General features: G+C 54.3%; 2 protein-coding genes across 5 annotated transcripts in view; one reads left to right on the top strand and one right to left on the bottom strand.

Moving 5' to 3' along the window:
• ADPRM (ADP-ribose/CDP-alcohol diphosphatase, manganese dependent) overlaps positions 1-19207 on the bottom strand; it is a 143163-nt gene that overhangs the window by 18216 nt on the left and 105740 nt on the right. Inside the window, exon 5 of one of the 3 annotated variants that reach the window (XM_053212506.1) lies at positions 10574-10991. The exons of 1 other annotated variant lie outside the window; for it this stretch is intronic. In XM_053212506.1, the coding sequence (XP_053068481.1) occupies positions 10816-10991 (176 nt within the window). In that variant the 3' untranslated portion in view covers positions 10574-10815. Of the gene's footprint in view, positions 1-10573; positions 10992-17845; positions 18358-19207 lie in introns of those variants that run through there. One more of the 3 variants, XM_053212507.1, reaches the window with a different exon arrangement.
• Positions 1675-17849, top strand: PIRT (phosphoinositide interacting regulator of transient receptor potential channels). 2 transcript variants are annotated; one of them, XM_015081519.3, is made up of 2 exons: positions 1675-2196; positions 12772-17849. In XM_015081519.3, the coding sequence occupies exon 2, from the start codon at positions 12916-12918 to the stop codon at positions 13321-13323; it is 408 nt and encodes a 135-aa protein (XP_014937005.1). In that variant the 5' UTR covers positions 1675-2196; positions 12772-12915; the 3' UTR covers positions 13324-17849. The 2 variants fall into 2 exon arrangements, with proteins under 2 accessions (XP_014937005.1, XP_053068486.1); XM_053212511.1 differs by lacking the exon at positions 1675-2196 and adding an exon at positions 7171-9318.

Here is a 19207-nt window from a genome sequence, read left to right as displayed (position 1 = left end):
TGATCCTGCTTTGCTTGGAACTGGCCTGGTTTAGCACTGGAAGTCCCCGTGCTGTGTCCCAGAGACCTGGGTGGCTGGTCGCCCCACTAATCCCACCCTGGAGCATTGGGCTAGCCGGGCAAGAGGGAGCAGAGCTGAGCCGGAGAGGCTGGGAGCTTCAAGATGCAGGATAAGAGGGCTGAGGGCCATCACCCAGGCAACGCCAGGCTAGCTTCCTGCCCCTTGCATAGCACAAAGTTACAGCATCCCTTTCTGCGGGGATGGCTGGAGTCCACTGCCCGGGGACCAAGCCAGCTTCTCACGCCTCCTCATCCGTCTCTCCGGCGATGAGGCTGCAGACAGCACGACTTCAACCCTGGACACTGTCTCCTGGACCCCAATCCCCCTTAATCTGCATACGTGCTTATATGTGTACATACATACACACGAGTGCACAGGCCTACATGTATGTCGTATACGTGCACAGACGACATTACACAGCTTTGTTCATTAAGCACTTGCTATGTGCATTTGCTTATTCAGTCCTCACATAAACCCCCTGGGGTAGTCATGAGCACATCTACTTAATGAGTGAAGGAATCAAGGCTCAGAGAAGTTGAGTGACTCGTTCAAGGTCAAATATAAGGACAGCAACATACCTCACATGCCTATGTCAGAGGGCTCTGTGGGGCAAGCGGTGAATTATCACACATACAAAGCATGTATCCTGGCGTCTGACGTAGACAAAAGTGCTCAGTAAGGGCCGATCTCACCCACGACCATGTGACGCCACCTTCCCACACCCTGTGGACAGTGGAGGAAGCACAGGCGTCTGGACTCGGGGGAAGAAAATGAATGATTATTTGCATTGCGGAATAATTCACCCCCGTGTGTCTTCACAGGAGAAACGGATCTTACACAGATTTGAGCGTAGAGGCGAGAGGCAGCGACAGAAGGGCAACCCCCAAAGCCTTCCGGTCAAGTTCCCAGGGACACTCACCCCCTGAGAAGACACCACACGGCTCTCACGGTCTCTTGCCGTGTATTACACGGCCCGCCCGGCCATCTATCTGGGGTCTTTCCAGTCTGGAAATTTCCTGTTCATGTCAGGGGTACAGAATTCAAGATGGCAGACATGGAATATTCCCACGCCTGCCTCGGTCTTGCGTTTGCCAGCTCACTCCTGGGGGAGCCTCTACAGGGGAGCATGGGGGAAGCCCCCCAGTGTACTGGGGCCAGTGGCAAGGACCCTCCCCTCCCCTGAGCCGCACAGCCAGTACGGAGCAATGGCTGCTCCCATCCTCCAGTTAGTGGAGAAGGACAGGGCCAATCTGGCGCTCAGGGTCTCGGCAATTTTGTCGGCTTCTGGGTGCCCTTCAGCACCTTGAGGGTGGCCAAGCCAACCCTTCGTAAGCAGCTTCTATAAGCCCAACTGCAGAGGTAGGAACATCGCCCCACCATTGCAAAGGCTGCCATCGTCTTCTTTCCATCACTAACACGAAAAGCCACAGGGGCATAACCAGTTCAGAGATGCCTGGGCCTGGGGTGGGTCCCATATGTCGTCAACATATGGCACCCACCCACAGGCACTGGGCGGGGGGGTGGGTTGGCTCCCAGAGGCGTCCCTGCCACCTTGGAACCGAGGACGTTAAATAAGCATACACCTGCCCTCTCTGACTTCCAGAACAAACAGAGCTCCCAGATCTCATTGTCACGGCCTGCCCCGTAGAGCGCGTGCAGAGCCTCTGAGCCCACCCTCTGGTAGCCCCATTGCCATCTCCTCCACCACAATCATGCAGCCCACCGACCCAGAAACTCCAGCTCTCCCGATTCCCGAGAAGCGGCCCTGCCCAGAGACCAACCGAAGGCACATCTCCTCCAAAACTTGAAGACAGACCGCACAGAAGCTTCATTAATTTTGCACAAGATTCGTCTAACAGTGGCTGAGCAGAGAGGAGACAAAGCCACCGGACGTTGCCTGTGCCAGCAGCCCGCCAAGGGTTAACCCATTAGCCCATATCCTGGTGAGCTCATCCCCACTGGAGCCTGCTCAGTGGCTGGGATTCACTGCTCACCAGCTCCTGGAGGGGGCCGGGGAGGCTTTCTCCAGGGCTGGGATGAACAACTTGAACAGAAACTCATTGCCGGGTGCCTCCCCACCGTGCAAGCTGCCTCTGATTCCCAGGTTCACCGTCCTCTCCTGGGACCCTGAGGACAGTAAGTAAGGAGGGGACTGGTCCCCTCTGCCCTTCCATTTCCCCGGAGAAACGAGATGATTTTTCACTGTGCTTTAGAGCGTGTTCAGTCTTGGAACTGGAATTGGGAAGGCCGATGTGAATGAGGGGTAAAGAAAATGGGGTCCGTGCCTGGGGACGGGGGTGAGGCGGAAGCGGCCACCGGCGGGCTGGGGGGACCGCCCAGGGAGAGTGGTGGCAGGAGAGGAGGGGGCGCCCTGCTATGCACCTGGGAGAGCAGAAGCTGTGTGCAGACAGCTAGGTGTACAGCATCCAGCCTTTACCCCTGGCAGCTGGGAGGGGCGGGGAGGGCCGGGCAGGGACCTCAGTCTCAAACCTGGGCAGAGGCGGGAACAAAATCGCCAGACGGCCAAGCGCCAGGCTGCCCTCAGCTCCCAGAGTGCACGGGCAGGACCTCACGCCCAGAACGTCCTCCCGTGCATCCCAGATATCAGACCTCGGCGTCTGCCCGTCCCTCCCTGCCGCAGGTGCGGCAGGCGCCGAGGGCGGGTGCCAGGGAGACAAGGTGCGGCAAGCTGGCCGGGGCGGGCTTCGTCTCAAAAGGCGAAACCCGGACAGGAACGTGCAGGGTGAACGTGTGCCACGGGGACCAATCCTCCCCGTGAAAGCAGACGTTATCACCTGAGCTATTTTTTTCCACCTCGTTACTGGGCAGGGTCTGGACGCTGGCCCGGTGACATGAAGAGGGAGGTGAATGGCACTGTCTGGGTGGAGTATGGCCTTTGGGGAACTTCCCTTCCCAGAAGTGCTGTGAGCAGGTGACAGATGGGTGGCCGAGCCGTGGGGACAGCGGCAGTGTGTTCAGAAACGTTTGCTGTAGCCTCTACGTTATCAGCCCAGGCGCCGGGCCCCGCTCACCTCATCAGAAGGGGGTCACTGGTGGGGACTCCGGCGGAGAGAGAGAGCACGACCCTCCGTGTCTCAGGAATGTCACAGACAGACCCACGCTTGGGTCTTTCTCAGGAATAACCAATCGTGTTATTTCCGCCACTTGTATTTTGTGGCCTGCCCTCCCCCTCTTCTCCCACCGGGTGACCCTGCTCTCTGGCCCCAGCGTCCATCAAGGTGGGGGGGGGGCCCTCTCTCCGAGCTCTGCTTTCCGTCCTTATGCTTCCCAGAATAACCCCAGCTCCTACCAGGGGAGGGACAGATAACTCCAGGCCCAAGCACAGCGGGGTCCCTTAGGAGGGTTCAGAGACCACTTAGCAGGATGCCCAGCCCAGATCCAATTTCTCATACACAACAAAAGAAACTTTTGGTGTCTGTCTCACGTGGGATAACGCACATTCTTATACCCAAAAAAAAAAAAGCACTTGTTTTTTTTATCTGAAATTCAGATTTACTGGCACCCTGTCATTTTATTGGCGAAATCTAGCAATGTGATACTATGGACCGAGTTCTGGCACATTCAGAGAAGGGCGCGGCCAGCGAAGGGCCGAGGCGAGGATGTGCGGGAAGGCGCTGGTGGGAAGCCAGGAATGGGGGCAGCGAAGACGGGAGACGGGGAAAGACAGGGCTCCCATCTCTGAGAAAGCATGGTCCAGGGTGTGGGGCCAGGCGGTTCTGGACCTTAGTTTCCCTATCTGTAAAATGGGAGGGATTAGGATAGTGCTGCCCCCCGAGAGCCAGGAGGCAAAGGGACCAGGCGTTTTAGCTCCATCTGAGTGACAGTGGCGGGGACTCTGTGTCCTCTCCGGCCGCTCCGGCCCCTGCTCAGGGGCCCCGGCTCCAGCCCCTGGCCTCCTCGATGGCTCTACCCAGCACCGCCAGGCCTTACCCGGCACCCAGTGCAGCCACCACTGGACTTCAGTGTGCTGCCTGGGCCCCATTCCCAGTGTCCTCCCCACTCACCGTTCCCTCGGTTTGGAAAGAACATTGAAACTGTCCCCAGGCGGAGCAGGATAGGCTCAAACTCAGGCTCTGGAGCCACCCAGACTCCCAAACTCCCCTTCTGACCCTGGCTCGCTACTCACTGCTGAGTAACTTTGGGCAAGCCACTTAACCTCTCTGATGCTTAGCTTCCTCACCATTGACAGATGCCAGTCCATTAGAGGCCGGGGGTGGGGGCATGGGCAGCATGCCCGCCTGGCCCCTCACAGCTGCCTCAGCGCCCCCCCCCCGCCCCCCCGCTTTGCCAATCCCACCCTACCAGCCCCGCTCAGGTCAGGGGTGTTGTTGACAACAATCAGGTGGAAGAAACAGGACTAGGCACTTGATGCTGGCCAGTTCTCACCTTCCCCGCCCCCACAGTCCCAACCGGAGACGGGAAAGCAAGCAAATTCGCAGGGTGAGCTCCACTTGCCCGCAAAACCCTCTCCTCCTTCTCCTGCCAAAGCTCCCCTGCTTTTTGAATCATTTAACTTAACAAGCGTCTGCTGTGTCCCCAGACTCAGCAAAGCACCGAGCACTGAGTGAACCTGCTGGAGAACGTAGGGAGTTGAGAAAGCCCCAGCCCCGGCCCCTCAAGGGATCTGGGAGGGGACGGAATGCTCTCAGTCCGAAAGAAGGTAGAGACACTGTCTGCTCACCTCCAGGGCACTAATTCACTCACTTCACTTCCAACCTCCATTCCCTATGTTTCAGACGCTCAGAGAATCTGCTGGATGACAAGTATTGGGTCCTTATTATCCGGGACACTCGCTGCCGCTCACCAGCTCGCATAATCCACACACACACACACACACACACACACACACACACACACACACGGCACCAGACCATTTGCACGTTGGCGGATGAATAGGTGACCTCGTGAGAAAAAGCCCAAATCTTCCAGCCAGCTCTCTCCCCTCTCGCTGGAGACATCTCTTCACCTCATTTGTCAGAGACACCACTGAGCGCGCAACTATGCGCAGAAGAGTGAAGGAACATGCACACCCTGAGCTCCTCTGCACGGGGGGAGACTGGCTTCCTAGTATCTAGCAGAGCATAGCACATGGGAGTTGTCGCAAAGCATTGTGGTGTTGGTGAGCACTGTTTGCGGAGCACTGCATAGCAACCTGGGGGATACGAGGTCAACAGCCCCACGCGGAGATGACACATGTAGACGGGGTCTCTGAATAAGTGCACCATCACGAGCACATGGTAGATGAGTAGACCGGCTCTAACAAGATTAAGGGATGGTCCTGTGGGTCCCTCCCTCCTGGAGAAGATCATTGAGGCCACTGGACCCAGTCTTTGCTCCATCCAAGGCCCCCTGGCTCACTGCAAGTCTGTGTTTCCCCTCAAGGGATGGTGTCTTTCCAGAAACAAGGTGGACAAACTCTTAGCTCTCTCTCTCTCTCATCTGCATTTTCTGTCCCAATTCCTAATTTCTCCAAGAAGCACCTTCTCTACCTTTCTGGATTTCCTCTTCATCAATATCAATTATACAGTCTTTCCTGTAAGAGCCAAGTGACTCCCTCACCTTCCAGATCTCCCTATAACATCTCCACCCTATTCTGGGGTCATTTTGCCTCTGCCCACACCTCTCATTTTCCTGGGTAACATGTTTCACCCTATCTATCTATCTCTCTATCTGTCCATCCATCCATCCACCTTATCTATCTATCTATCTATCTATCTATCTATCTATCTATCTATCTATCCATCCATCCATCCACTCTATCTATCTATCTATCTATCTATCTATCTATCTATCTATCTATCTATCCATCCATCCATCCATTTTATCTATCTATCTATCTATCTATCTATCTATCTATCCATCCATCCATCTATATTTCTATTTAGAGAGCACACGAGTGGGGGTGGGGTAGAGAGACAGAGAAAGAGAGACAGAGAGAGAGAATCCCAAGCAGGCTCTACATCCAGCCCAGCACAGAGCCAGACATGGGGCTCCAAGTCACAACTCTGAGATCATGACCTGAGCCGAAATCAAGAGTCGGCCGCTCAACCAACGGAGCCAACCAGGCACCCGCTTCTTTCTTGCTCACACCCATTTGCTGGATCCCCACATTCCATCATTCAGCCTCAACCCTTATCGACATTCTGCCATTCCCGGTTCAGCTGTATTTCCACCTACTCCCTACCATGACCCATCAATTATTTTTAGGGTTTTAATGGTCCTTTTATCTGTGGGGTGCAATTTACACACACGGAAACGCACAGGTCTTAGTGTGCTACATGGGCAAATGGGCTCCCCCCACCACGAAACTCACACCAACACCACGCACAGAACATTTCCGTTCGCTCCAGGGAAATCCATTAGTTCCTTCCTGCAATTCCCTTCCTTACAATGACTGTTTTGAGTTTGTCGCCTTCAATTCGTTCTTAGAAGCTCCCAGAATGTCCTACAAATGGAAATATACAACATATGTCCTCTTTCATAAATCTGATTTCTTTCACCCGGCATGTCTATGAGACTCATCCATGCCGCATGTGTCTCAAAAATTTTGTTCCTTTTCCTTGTTCGTTCCTTTTTATTGCCTGGCATTCCGCTGTATGGATCCGCGCTTTGCTGTTGGGTTGTTTCTGGTTGGGATGCTGTGGGCGAAGGTCCTGTATGAATATTCTTACACAAGTCATTGGTAGGCATAGGCTTTCATGTCTCTTGGACAAATAATTAGCTGGGGGTGGAACTTCTAGGAGGAATAAGGTAGGTGTGCGTTTAACTTCGTAAGAAACTCCCAAGCCTGTTTTCCCAAGTGCACCTGCCATGTTATGTCCCCGCCATCAGCATACGAGAGAGCTCTGATTGCTCCCCAGTTCACCGTTTTAAATACTAACCATTCTAGTGAGCGTGTGGCTGTATCTCCTGGTGGTTTTAATTTGCATGTCCCTGTTGAGTATCAGCAGCGAGCACTTTTTCATGGGGTTCTTGTCCATCTGTTTACCTCCCTTTGTAATGGTATGTCTAAATATTTTGCCCATTTTATTTATTTTTTAAAATATTTTTTAATGTTTATTCATTTTTGAGAGAGAGAGAGACAGAGCTTGAGCGGGGGAGGGGCAGAGCGAGGGGGAGACACAGAATCGGAAGCAGGCTCCAGGCTCTGAGCTGTCAGCACAGAGCCGGACGTGGGGATCGAACTCGAACCATGAGGTCAAGACCAGAGCTGAACTCGGACGCTTAACTGACTGAGCCACCCAGGGGCCCCTCTTCTCAGTGGCTTTTAATGAACGGGAGTTTTCAGTCACGATGAGGTCTTACCTGGTTAAGATTTCGTTCTTGGCTATTGCCTACTCTACCCTGAGGACCCTCGCCTGCCTCCAGATCACAACGGTGTTCTCCTCTGTTTCCTCCTAGAATCTTTACAGTGTTAGCTTTTATGTTCAGGTTCTACCCCGTGATCTGTCTCAGATTAATTTTTTTGTTGATGCGGTGGGGTGGGGTCGAGTTTCATTTTTTTCCCTTTGGAACATCAGTTGGTCCACACTGTTTGTCCAAAGGACTTTCTTTTCCCAGTTGAACTGCTCCTGTTGTCAAAAGGCATTTGTCCTTGGTTATCGTCTAGCTTGCTGGGTCAGTTGCTAGAGACCGTGGCCTGAAGTCCTAAAAGTCAGACTTACAGATACCAGGTTGGCTTCCTGGGATGATTCCTGCAGACTGTGGGTCAGAGTTCTGATTTTATGTGTGGTCTGGTCATTGTCTATATGTATATTCAGACTCCCATTATCATAAGCTTTTGCAAACATACACAAAATTAGAGAGGTAGTATTATAATGAACTTCTAGATAGCCACCACCCAGATTTAATAATATTAAGCATTTTGTCATATTGCATCCAGAGTTTAATGTTTTTGTGTGAATCACAGCATCATAGCATTTCTGCCCTGTATGATGTTTCAAGACGCATCTCCGTATCTTTAAGACATTTGCTTTTGGGGGCGCCCTGGGTGGCTCAGTGGGTTGAGTGTCCAACTTTGGTTCAGGTCATGTTCTCGCAGTTCACAAGTTCGAGCCCCGTGTCAGGCTCTGTGAGGACAACTCAGAGCATAGATACTGCTTTGGATTCTGTCTCTCTCTCTCTGCCCCTCACCCACTCACGCTGTCTCTGTCTCAGAAATAAATAAACATTAAAAAAAATTTAAGACATTTGCTTTTGTGTCCACAATAGCGTTACCAAATACAAATTTTTATTTTTTAATTGTTTTAATTTTTATGTTTATTATTTTTGCGACAGAGAGAGTGCAAGTGGGGGAGGGGCAGAGAGAGGGGGACCGAGGATCCAAAGCGGGTTCTGTGCTGACAGCAGCAAGCCCGATGCGGGGCTCAAACTCACGAACTGCAAGATCATGACCTGAACAGAAGTCAGATACTCAAGCAACTGAGCCACCCAGGCGCCCTGCAAATACAAATTTTTAATTCTTAGTGTCATCTAACCCAATCCAAATTCAAACTTCCTTAAAATTATCCCCAAATGTCTTTATATAATGGGTCTGTTCTAGTCAGAATCCAAAAAGGGGAACATGTTGCCCTTAGTTACGCCTTTTAATTATCTCTGTTTAAACATTTTATTGCTATTTAATGTGCACACAGAAAACTAGTCATATCATGAATATACAGCACAGACACACCCATGTAACCCGCGGTAGCCAGACCAAGAATCAGAACATTACAGCACCCCAGAGGTTTCCATTGTGTTCCCCACCCGCTACCCCCACCAAAGGGAACCACTATCCCTAACTGCAAATAGCACAGATTTTGAATTTTATGTAAATGAAATCTCATGTTATGTAAATGGGGTTTTATGTAAACGGAGGTGTGTCTGGCTTCTCTCGGTCAGTGTTGTGTTTGGAGATAAGTGCATGTTCGTTGGTGCTTGGGCTTGTCAGCTCGTGATTCTTTCCTTCTCGCGGCTGTGTGGTCCCAATCCAGGGAGCCATCTTGGCGTCAGCCTGCAGCCTGCCCAACCCCAATTGTGTGACTAAGTCTGCCTCCTGATGCTCCAAACATGGTCTCCAGGTTAGAGGGACCCATCCTCCCTTCTCAGATGGCTGCTCTGAGGGCTGAGCCCCACATTCAAATCTCTGGTGAGTCCAGAAGCCCCGGCATCTCCGGCCTTCCTTCCACTGTCTCCTCTGCCAGCCCAACTTTGGGGCCTCAGTCCTGGTCCACCTCTGAGATGTCAAGGACATTAAAGGTGGGTGTGTTCGTTTTGGGTGGGGGGTTGCTGTACTAAATTACTACAGACTCAGTCACTTAAAACAACGAAAGTTTATTCTCTCATGGTTCGGGAGGTCAGAGTACAAAATCAAGGTGACGTCGCAGCTGGTTCCTTCTGGACGTTCTGAGGGAGAAGCCATGCCATGCCTCTCTCCTTGCTTCTGGCCACTGCTGCAATCCTCAGCTGTCCTTGACCTGTGGAAGCATCACTTCGACCTCTGCCTCCGTCTTCAGGAAGGCCTCCCTCTGTATGTCAAATTTTCCTCTCCTTCCTCTTAGAAGGACGTGGTCATTGGACTGGTCTCTTTGAGAATGATCTCCTCTGCAGACCCTTGCCTTAATTACACCTGCAAAGACCTTTTATCCAAATAAGGTCACATTCTGAGGTTCTGGGTGGACAATTCAACCCACTGCAGGGAGGGAGGGACCCCCAGCATCCAAAGGCAGCACCCTTTGGGCTGGATCTTCACCGCCAAGCGGTGGAAATGACTACCCAGAGAGAAAATCCTACTGGGGACGTCAATACATCCACATAAGAAACCAGGCTGCACTAACCGGCACAAAGTCCCCTCGCTAGGACCTCATAACACGCTCTGTGATGCCCCTCCTTACCCCCAGCCCGTAGGGGAAAAGATCACTTTACAAACAGCTGCGTGGCTTATGCAAAGAGACCACAGGACCCAAGGGGAAGGGAACACCTGGGCGCCTTTACTTACAAAAGCACATCCGCCATATTCTTCAAAGTCATTGGACACAGAGATCCAAATCGCCTCTCTCTAGATGAGGTACATGAACGTGAATATCTATATTCTGAAGGCAAGGCAATTTTACAGCTCTTATTTCCTCCGTGGCAAAGGGGAGGGGTCTATGACCGCTTGTGGTAGGAAGGGGGAGCATTATGGTTCGGGGACGGGGACGTGGGGGACAACACCAGGTCCAGTGGTTCAGGCCTGAGCTGCTGCAGGGGTGAGGGAGGATGGGAGGTGAGGGATTAAGTTTGAGATGAGCACTGGGAGGGAAGCGTTGGAGGAGAAACCATTCACTCAGTGACGCTGCTGTTTGTGAAAGAGCCTTGATAAAGAGGAGTTCCAGAGTGTTCCAAGCTCTGGACACCATCTCCTTTATCCCAAGTTGCCTTTCCTTTCTCTCTCTCTTTTTTTTAAGTTTACATTTATTTATTTTGAGAGAGAGATGGAGAGCAATCAGGGGAAGGACAGAGAGAGAGAGAGAGAGAGAGAGAGAGAGAGAGAGAGAGGGAGAATCCCAAGCAGGCTCTGCACTGCCAGCACAGAGTCCGATGCGGGACTTGAACCCACGAACCGTGAGATCATGACCAGAACCAAAATCAAGAGTCGGATGCTTAGCCAACTGACTGAGCCACCCTGGGGCCCCTATCCCAAGCTACCTTTCACCCAGGGGCCAATACCATGATTTCCAGACATGCACCCCTCTCCGTATTTGGGTCTGACTCACCCTATTTGGTGGGGGGAGCCCACTGTGACTGGGATGAACTGCCCACCTTCCCCAACGCACCTTTTGCTGCTGGAAATTGCTCTCTGGTGCCCCACTCACACAGAGTAAACCTGATTTGAGTGGGGCCTGATCCAACAGGACACAGAAGAAGAGGTCGGAGGAAGAGTCTCGGGCCACCTGGAGGAGGGCAAGGGTGGGAGCTGAGGACCAAAGACAGTGGATCCAAGGAGGGAGGAGAGCAGGGGCTGGAGAGAGCACTGCTTGTAGAAAGTCGCCCCAGGTAGGCAGGGGCCCTGCAGAGAACAGACGGAGAGTCTGTGGCTCTGGGGACCTGGGAGGACAGAGTGGCCAGCACGGTCCTAGAGCTCAGCTCTGCCTGGACTTCATGTGGGGAGGCTCCGGGCTCTGCCAGGAAGAACGGAGACGAGCAGTGTCGTAAAGAAACGCAGATTTAGGGGCGCCTGGGCTCAGTCGGTTAAGCATCCGACTCTTGGTTTTGGCTCAGGTCATGATCTCACGGGTCATGAGATCCAGCCCCACCCCTGCACTGACAGGGCAGAGCCTGCTTGGGATTCTCTCTCTCTCTCCCTCTCTCTCTCTCAAAATAAATAAACATTACAAAAAAGTGGTGGATTTGTGCTCAGGATCATCGGGAGGGAGGGAGGAAGCAGAAAGGAAGTTGTCCTCTGACTTGCTCGCTCCCCGATGGGGATGTCGCATCTCTAGGGCATGAACCCTGCACCAGACCCTCTGGAGGCAAGTCAAGGACAGGAATCCGGGCGGTGACGGTGACTCGGTGAAGACCTCCCCTCCCCGCCCCCCCGGTTCTCCCAGCCTCTCCTTCCTCCCACACACAAAAAGTACCTAAAATACCAGGAAAAGTATCTAAATCCAGCCATTCATATCTTAGTGCCTTATTGCAAATACATAGGCATTGGCACTCGAACTTGATAAAGTTTGTTTTTTTTTTTTTCGAACGAAAGGTTTTAATGCTGCGTTCAAGGCCCCTGAGCTAGCACAGCTCTGGTGGAAAGCTTTGGCTTTCCAGGTAAGTGGTGCCTCTCGGAAGCTCCAGAACTGCTCTGCACAGGTGACCAGCCAGGGGAGGAGAGGGCTCTGGTGACCGAGAGGTACACACACGGGTTCTGGATGCGAAATCCAAACAGGTGGTGGGATCGACTCCACTCCTTTACCTGCTAAAGAATGGGAAGGTAGGAATCTGATTTGATGTAACTCATGAGGAGGGTGGGGAAAGGGGGCATTTAGATATCAAAAAGGTCACACTCTGAGCCCGGGGCATGACTGTCCAGTGCTGAAAAAGCACATAAAATCCTGGGCCGTGCTGTTCTCCAGTCCATACACAGTCTGGTGTTTTAAGAGCAAGAGAGGGGTGCCTGCGAGGCTCAGTCGGTTAAGCGTCCGACTTCCGCTCAGGTCACGATCTCGCAGTTCGTGGGTTCGAGCCCCACGTCGGGCTCTGTGCTGACAGCTCAGAGCCTGGAGCCTGCTTCGGATTCTGTGTCTCCCTCTCTCTGCCCCACCCACCGCTTGTGCTTTGTCTCTCTCTCTCTCAAAAACAGATAAACATGGGGGCGCCTGGGTGGCGCAGTCGGTGAAGCGTCCGACTTCAGCCAGGTCACGATCTTGCGGTCCGTGAGTTCGAGCCCCGCGTCGGGCTCTGGGCTGATGGCTCAGAGCCTGGAGCCTGCTTCCGATTCTGTGTCTCCCTCTCTCTCTGTCCCTCCCCTGTTCATGCTCTGTCTCTCTCTGTCCCAAAAATAAATAAAAAACGTTGAAAAAAAATTTTTTTTAAATAAAAAAATAAAAAAATAAAAAAACAGATAAACATTAAAAAATTCTTTAAAAAAGAAAGGAAAAAAAAGAGTAAGACAAAAAGCATGCCAGGGAGTGGTTTCTTATTTTTGTGGATCTCGTCTGACTTTCTTTTTGGCTTTAGCACAAAGCCAGGCATCGCCCTCTGCTGAGAGCCAGGCTGCAGACGGATGCTGAGAACAGGAAGGGCGTGTGAGGACCGCTTTGGCTTCACCCCTGCTTCTAACTGTTGCGGGTACCGGGTGCCCAGTCCTGAGGAGCCGTGACAATGGAGGCTCTCCCCAGGGCCCTGGAGGTCGAGGAGAAGTCTCCGGAATCCAAGGACCTGCTGCCCAGCCAGACCGCCAGCTCCCTGTGCATCAGCTCCAGAAGTGAGTCTGTCTGGACCGCCACCCCCAGGAGTAACTGGGAAATCTACCGTAAGCCCATCGTCATCATGTCGGTGGGGGGCGCCATCCTGCTCTTCGGCGTGGTCATCACCTGCCTGGCCTACACCCTGCACCTGGGCAACAACAGCCTTAAGGTCCTTAAGATGATAGGGCCCGCCTTCCTGTCGCTGGGACTCATGATGCTGGTGTGCGGGCTGGTGTGGGTGCCCATCATCAAAAAGAAACAGAAGCAGAGACAGAAGTCCGTTTTCTTCCAGGGCCTCAAGTCCTTCTTCCTGAATCGCTGATGGCGGCCAACAGCTCTGTTCTCCCTGTCGCCCCGCCCCCTCACCGGGAGGAGATCTGACAAGGACATCAACATCCCCATCTTCTTGGGGGTGGGGTTAGCCATAAAGCAGACCAGCGAAGCCTCTTCCTGGCCCTGCGGGGAAGAGCTCAGGGCTCCGAGTGCAGCTGGAGGGGGCTGCTGGCTGTGTCTCATTTAGGCTCTCTGTAACTGCCCTGCCTCCCCTTAGACGCTGGCTGCAGGCATCCCCTTTCAAGGCTCACTCCCTCCCTGCTCCTGCATCCAGGTACCAGCCATCTAACTCTCTCCGCAGAGCGCTATGCATGTTGGGAAATTCCTCCGGCCAGGCCGTGCCCCAAGGAGAGCCTCCTGTTTCTGCATCTGAGTGCCTGAGCTGGATTCGCCCATTTGCACCCTTCTGGGACCCAAACTGACCGGTGGAGGTCCCTCTGAGTGCCTGAGCTGGATTCGCCCATTTGCACCCGAACTGACTGGTAGAGGTCCCTCACAGAAGAGCCAGAAGACTGGTCTGGCTCCCTGTGTTCACCAGCCCCAGCTCTCTCTGTGGGCAAGATACCGATTGGCATTTCAAGAGACGAGACGAGTCACATGTATAAAACACGGCGAAGAGTGAACACTAAGGGTGGCCAGGGAGAAACGCTTTGGAAGAAGGCGCGTCCCCCCTCCCCCGACCCCAGAAAAGGCGCTGGGAGTCAGCCAGCTGAGGAAATTTAACTCCGGCTTATAGAGTTTTTACATCAGAGGCCGTGTGGGCTGGACTGGGGGTGCCACAGTTTGACCTTCTAGCTCCCCTGTGAACTTGACAATTAGCCAAGCAAAAGTGCATGTTGCCCTGACTCCCCCTTTCCCCCTGTCTACCCGGCCCCACCCACCCCTAATTCTAGGACAGCAAGACAGAGACCGCAGAGGGATTCTGTAAGATTGTTCTGTCCTTCACCTCCATCGAGGACCAAAGACCATGCACCGCACCTGAACGGTCTGTGGGTTTCCAGAGAGAGAGGATTTGCTTTAGAAAAATCCCAATGTCTGGTCTCCCTGCCTATAGCCACCGAAGGAGCGAACATTTACTGGGCGCCCTTCTCCGGGGCCAGGCCCTGGGATGACAGACAACCGGCCAGACAACTTCATTCTAAAGCGAGACATATGGCCAGGCCGAGGTGCGGCTGCAACACCCGTGCTGGGCGCGCTATGGGGGAAACGTGGCAGGTGCAGGAACACAGAGGGGGCATCTCGCCCAGACAGGGGAGAGGACGGAGGGATTGCGGGACTGTGCCATTGGAATGGAGGACAACAGGAAAGACTAGAGCTAGCAAAGGGGGCGGGGGGCAGGGGGAGGCAATTTGGGGGGCAAAAGTCCAGGTGGGGGACGGGGGAGGGGAGGGAGCTTAACGAAATTAGGCAACTGCACGGCAACTTCCTGCCTCTTGGCCTGCTTCCCACCTGCTTCCCATCTGCCTTAGTGCAGCCTCTCCAGGGGCCACGATGAGGCCACAGACTGGAAGGGGGTTTCCAGGGGGTCCACCAAGCAGAGAGCACCCATGAGGTAAGCGCTCCCCAAATCTGGGGCTTAGGGTGAGCAGAGGCTCTTAGGTGACAGACCAGGAGGCTGCCCTGGGCCGGGCCAGAGGTCCAGTGGAGAGCACGGATAACGAGGTATGAAGGGAGGGCAGCCTCTCTAGGGTTTCTGGGCCCTGCTCCCCTGTCACCATGGCAACCCCCCCCCCCCAACAAGCCTCCAGTACTTCCATCCTCTGTGGTAGTTCCAGATGCAGAGTCAGAACCTCACCTAGTTCCTTCTGCATCATGGGAAACTCCATGGAGGCAGGTACCTGTCCCAGGGGGCCACCCCTGCCCCACCCACCTGAGAAGCCAGAACTTGGGGGGCCTGTGGCCTTTGGGGCTTCACCCAAAACGACCATGTGTCTCATTCGGACAGCGTAGCCAGGTCCTCTAGCTGAACTGTCCCCTGCATAAGGCGGTCAAGTCCCGTCTGGGGTGCACTGCAAGTGCTTTGTCCTTAACTGTCGTTCTAGTGCCTCGAGTGACAGGGCTTACAGACCATCTACCCGCCTTTCTCTGGCCTGAATGCAGATTCCGCAGCGGCCCTATACTATCACTCTCACCTCCCCTGATGCTTTCTTACGTGAGAGTAAACAGGACGGGCTCTCAGCTCGCTCACTGGGAATCCACACTCCCTGTGTCTCCCTACGTCCGCCCCAAAGCTCGTGGTCTGGGCGCAGCTGTGGTAGAGAGGCCCATGCGGAGGCTACTGTTGTGTACATCTTGCTGGGAGTCTGGGGGCAGCCATGACTCTAGGAAGTATCCAAGGTCTGGACTCACCTGGAAGTTTCCAGCAATGCTTGCCCACGCGCCCTGCCCCTTAAGCTAGCATCTCAGCAAGAATAATGAGGAAACATCCCCCGTGCATCACTCATCACCACTGGGATCCCCGCACATGGGCATGGACCAGGGAACATGCCAGCATCACGCTGAGGGGCTTTTGCCAAAGGCCATCGCCGCATGGGACGCTGGGGCGTCTGCGCAGCTGGTCTGGAATGTGGCCCAGGCCACGCGCCGCATTTCTGGGGGAAAGCATCTCCACCGAGACTCTTCCGGTGCCCGTGGATCGGAGGACGGGACCGGCATCCACGTGTCTCTGCTCCGCGGACCGTACCCTTCCACCCACAGCTGTTCTGTTCGGGAGATTTTGTTTTAATCTGAGTCCTTAAAGGAACTGATGTAATGTTGAATCGTGCGCTCTTTCTCGGTGTCCCCTGTGTTTTCATTCTGTCCCACCCGGAGTCCCAAGACTGTCCCCACGGGTCCTCGCCGCCCCCCCCCCCCGCCCCCCGCCAGGAGCTGATAGCCCCTCTCTGAGACGCTGAGGTCGCAGACAGAGCGAACGCTCCTGACTCTTTCTTTCCCCACAAGCCCATCACTGAGACCAAAAAGAGATATGGGAAAAGAACCTTCCGGGATGAATCAGCGGGGCCAGGGTGAGGCAGGCGGCGACCTGGGGGTCAGCCTGTCGACGTCGCCGTGAACTCAGGACAGCGAGCACAGGAAGGGGGCACGTGGCCTCCCTCTGCCTCCTAAGTCCTTCTTCCTCCCTCCCGGCCCAGCCTCTTCTGCTTCTCTGGGTCTTACAACCTGGCCCTCTGCTACTTGGCCCCCGCACCAGATTCACCGTGTCTTTGATGTCCTGCCTGCCTTGTCCTTAACGGGAGAAGAAAGGCCGGCTCTGGGTCTGGATGAACACGCAGTGATGGATTCCTCTCTCGGTTCCTGCAGCATCGCCAGACTCACGACACCTCGTCCCCGCCTGTCCCTGCTCCCCCCCCACGCCCATCACTTTGTCACTATCTCCAGAGGTGACTGGAAAACTACACCCACAACCCCTGAACGTGTCTGATATGAGGTGTGCATGAGGGGACTGCCCGAGCATGTGCCTGGTGAAGCTTCCGGGCCGTGGGGTGCGTCAGGGGAGGGCTCTGAGAAGGGGCAGGGGGAGCGGGTAAGTGCAGTTGGCAAGGACACTCTGGAGCGGGGTCTCTGAAGAGCAGAGGAAGGACCCAGGCGGAAAATAAAGGACATTTCTTGGGTGCTAACTGCATGCCGGAAACTGACCCAATCCTTCCCAAGACCCTGTTCTCAGGTGCTACTCTTATCATCAACCCCATCTCACAGGTGAGATAAGTGAGGCACGGGGACACCAAGCTAGGAGCAGCAAGCCAGGATTAAAATCCAGAAGGCCTGGTTCCTGAGGCGACACCCATTACACCCCTTGCCCCCCATTCAGCTCTCCAGAGACCCCCAGGGTCGCTGTGGTGGGCTCTGGGCTGCGAGGCAGGGAAAGCAGGAGTGCAGCTGGGGTTGGGAGACAGGAGGGGAGGACACACCCAGCAGGGGCCCAGAACGCCAAGCAGGGAAGTGGCCAGGCACCAGGAGGACAGACAGACGGAGCCACCAGCCAGGAAAGAAGCCAGCGTTCTGAGCATCTCCTACGAGCCACGCACAAGTGCAGGGGGTGGGGATGGGGGTCTCCGGCCGCTGGCACGAGGTGGTGCTGTCACAACAGGGTGGCCTTGGTACCTCCCAGGCCAGGCTCTTCTGCTGAGTGCTGAGAAGGATCTAACAAGGATCTAAGTCAACAGCCAGTATCACTTTCCCAGGAAGCACAGTTGCTGAGCTCCGCGGCTTTCTGCAGGGAGGGAAGCTGGGGGCTTGCCCGCCCTTTCTCCAAAGAAAGATCCTCCTTGCTTCCTTTAAGACTAGAGTGGACTCCATGGGGCCCCTGAGTGGCTCAGCCGGTTGAGCGTCCGACTTCGGCTCAGGTCATGATCTCGCAGTTTGTGAGTTTGAGCCCCGCATCGGGCTCTGTGCTGATGGCTCAGAGCCTGGAGCCTGCTTTGGATTCTGTGTCTCCCTCTCTCTGCCCCTCCCCTGCTCACGCTCTGTTTCTCTCTCTCAAAAGAAAATAAAGACATAAAAAAAAAAAAAAAAAAAGACTAGCGAGGACTCCCTGGTGAGCCTTGGGACTGGTCCCTCCTTGTCCCTGCTAAACCAGTGGCCACCCATCCAGGTCCCGCTTCCTGCTCCACCCCAGATCCCTGAGCCCGTGCCCTTAGCACCCACAGGATATGGCCGGTTCTTTCCCATCCCATCGGAGGCTTCTGTCTAAGCAGACTGCTGTGCATGGCTCTGGGGGCTATGGGAGCTGAGCCAGGCCCTGGCCCTGTGCTGTCTGCTCCCTCAGATCGCCAGTGGGGGGTTGCTGTACCCGAGGGACTGTGCCGTAGGTGCCGGAAGGAGGGGCGCTCCCAATCAGGTCTCCTACCAAGGAGAAAGCTGAGCAAGGGCCACCCCCCACTGCCCAGCAGGGCTCTCCAGCATGAGCGTCAAAAGTGACAGCCAGCAGTCTCTCTGGTAATCATGTTGGTCTCACCTTCTATCCATAAAGAAGCGTGGGTACAAATAATGGCCATTTTCCTGCAGGGCCGCACGGGAAGGAGGCCTGGAAGGGGAGGGACATAGGATTCTAACTATGGTGACCGTCGTCTGACTCGCCGCCTGGCCCTTAGTCCCTCGCTTTCTCCGACCCCCTTCTCAGACACAACCTCTGGACCTGTGCCTCGGGAGTGGCCGTTAGCCCAGCATTTCAATCCCCAGAGCATGGACCACGTGCCCCCGTCAGAGACACGGCCGTGTGAGCTGTCCTGTCCTGGAATGCTGGTCTCTGTAGGTTCTTGCCTAGACCTCAACTGTCCTCACTCACACGCTTCTCCAAACGGGTTCTTTGTTCACAATGGCTTCAATTACTCTGTGTGTTGTGACTCCCCACACCTATACCCGTATGTCTAAGTGCCTATTGGACAATGTGTTAGCTCCCTGTTGCTGCTGTAAAAACAAACAAACAAAAAACCCAAATCCAAACTTACTATGTTACCATTCTGGAAGTCCCAAGTCCAAAATGGATCTCATAGGGCTAAAATCAAGGTGTTAGGTAGGGCTGCATCCCCTCTGAAGGGCTCTAGGGAAAGATTTTGCTCCTTGCTGTAGCCAGCTTCTGGAGGCCCCCACGTCCCTTGGCTTCTGGCCCCTTCCTCTATCTTCAGACTCCCCACCCCCCTCAGTCTGACCTGTACTTCTGACACCATTCTCCTTCTTGGACCCTCTGGTTCCCCTCCTTCACTTGCAAGGACCCTTGTGATTACATTGGGCCCACCCGGAAAATCCAAGCTAGTCTCCCCATAGGGGGGGGATCCTTGTGTTAGGTTGCTAGAGCGGCCATAACAAAGTATCACAGGCTGAGGGGGCCGAGACCTCCCAACTTGGTTTATAGATGGCTGTCTTCCCCCTGTGTC

The sequence above is a fragment of the Acinonyx jubatus genome, chromosome E1, assembly GCF_027475565.1.
Source record: "Acinonyx jubatus isolate Ajub_Pintada_27869175 chromosome E1, VMU_Ajub_asm_v1.0, whole genome shotgun sequence".
NCBI lineage: Eukaryota > Metazoa > Chordata > Mammalia > Carnivora > Felidae > Acinonyx > Acinonyx jubatus.
Note: the sequence above shows the minus strand (reverse complement) of the source record. Positions and strands in the feature narration are given on the sequence as shown.

What these genes read in the sequence shown, in the direction of transcription:
- PIRT (XM_015081519.3), top strand. Translation starts at nt 12,916, where the DNA reads ATGGAGGCTCTCCCCAGGGCCCTGGAGGTCGAGGAGAAGTCTCCGGAA.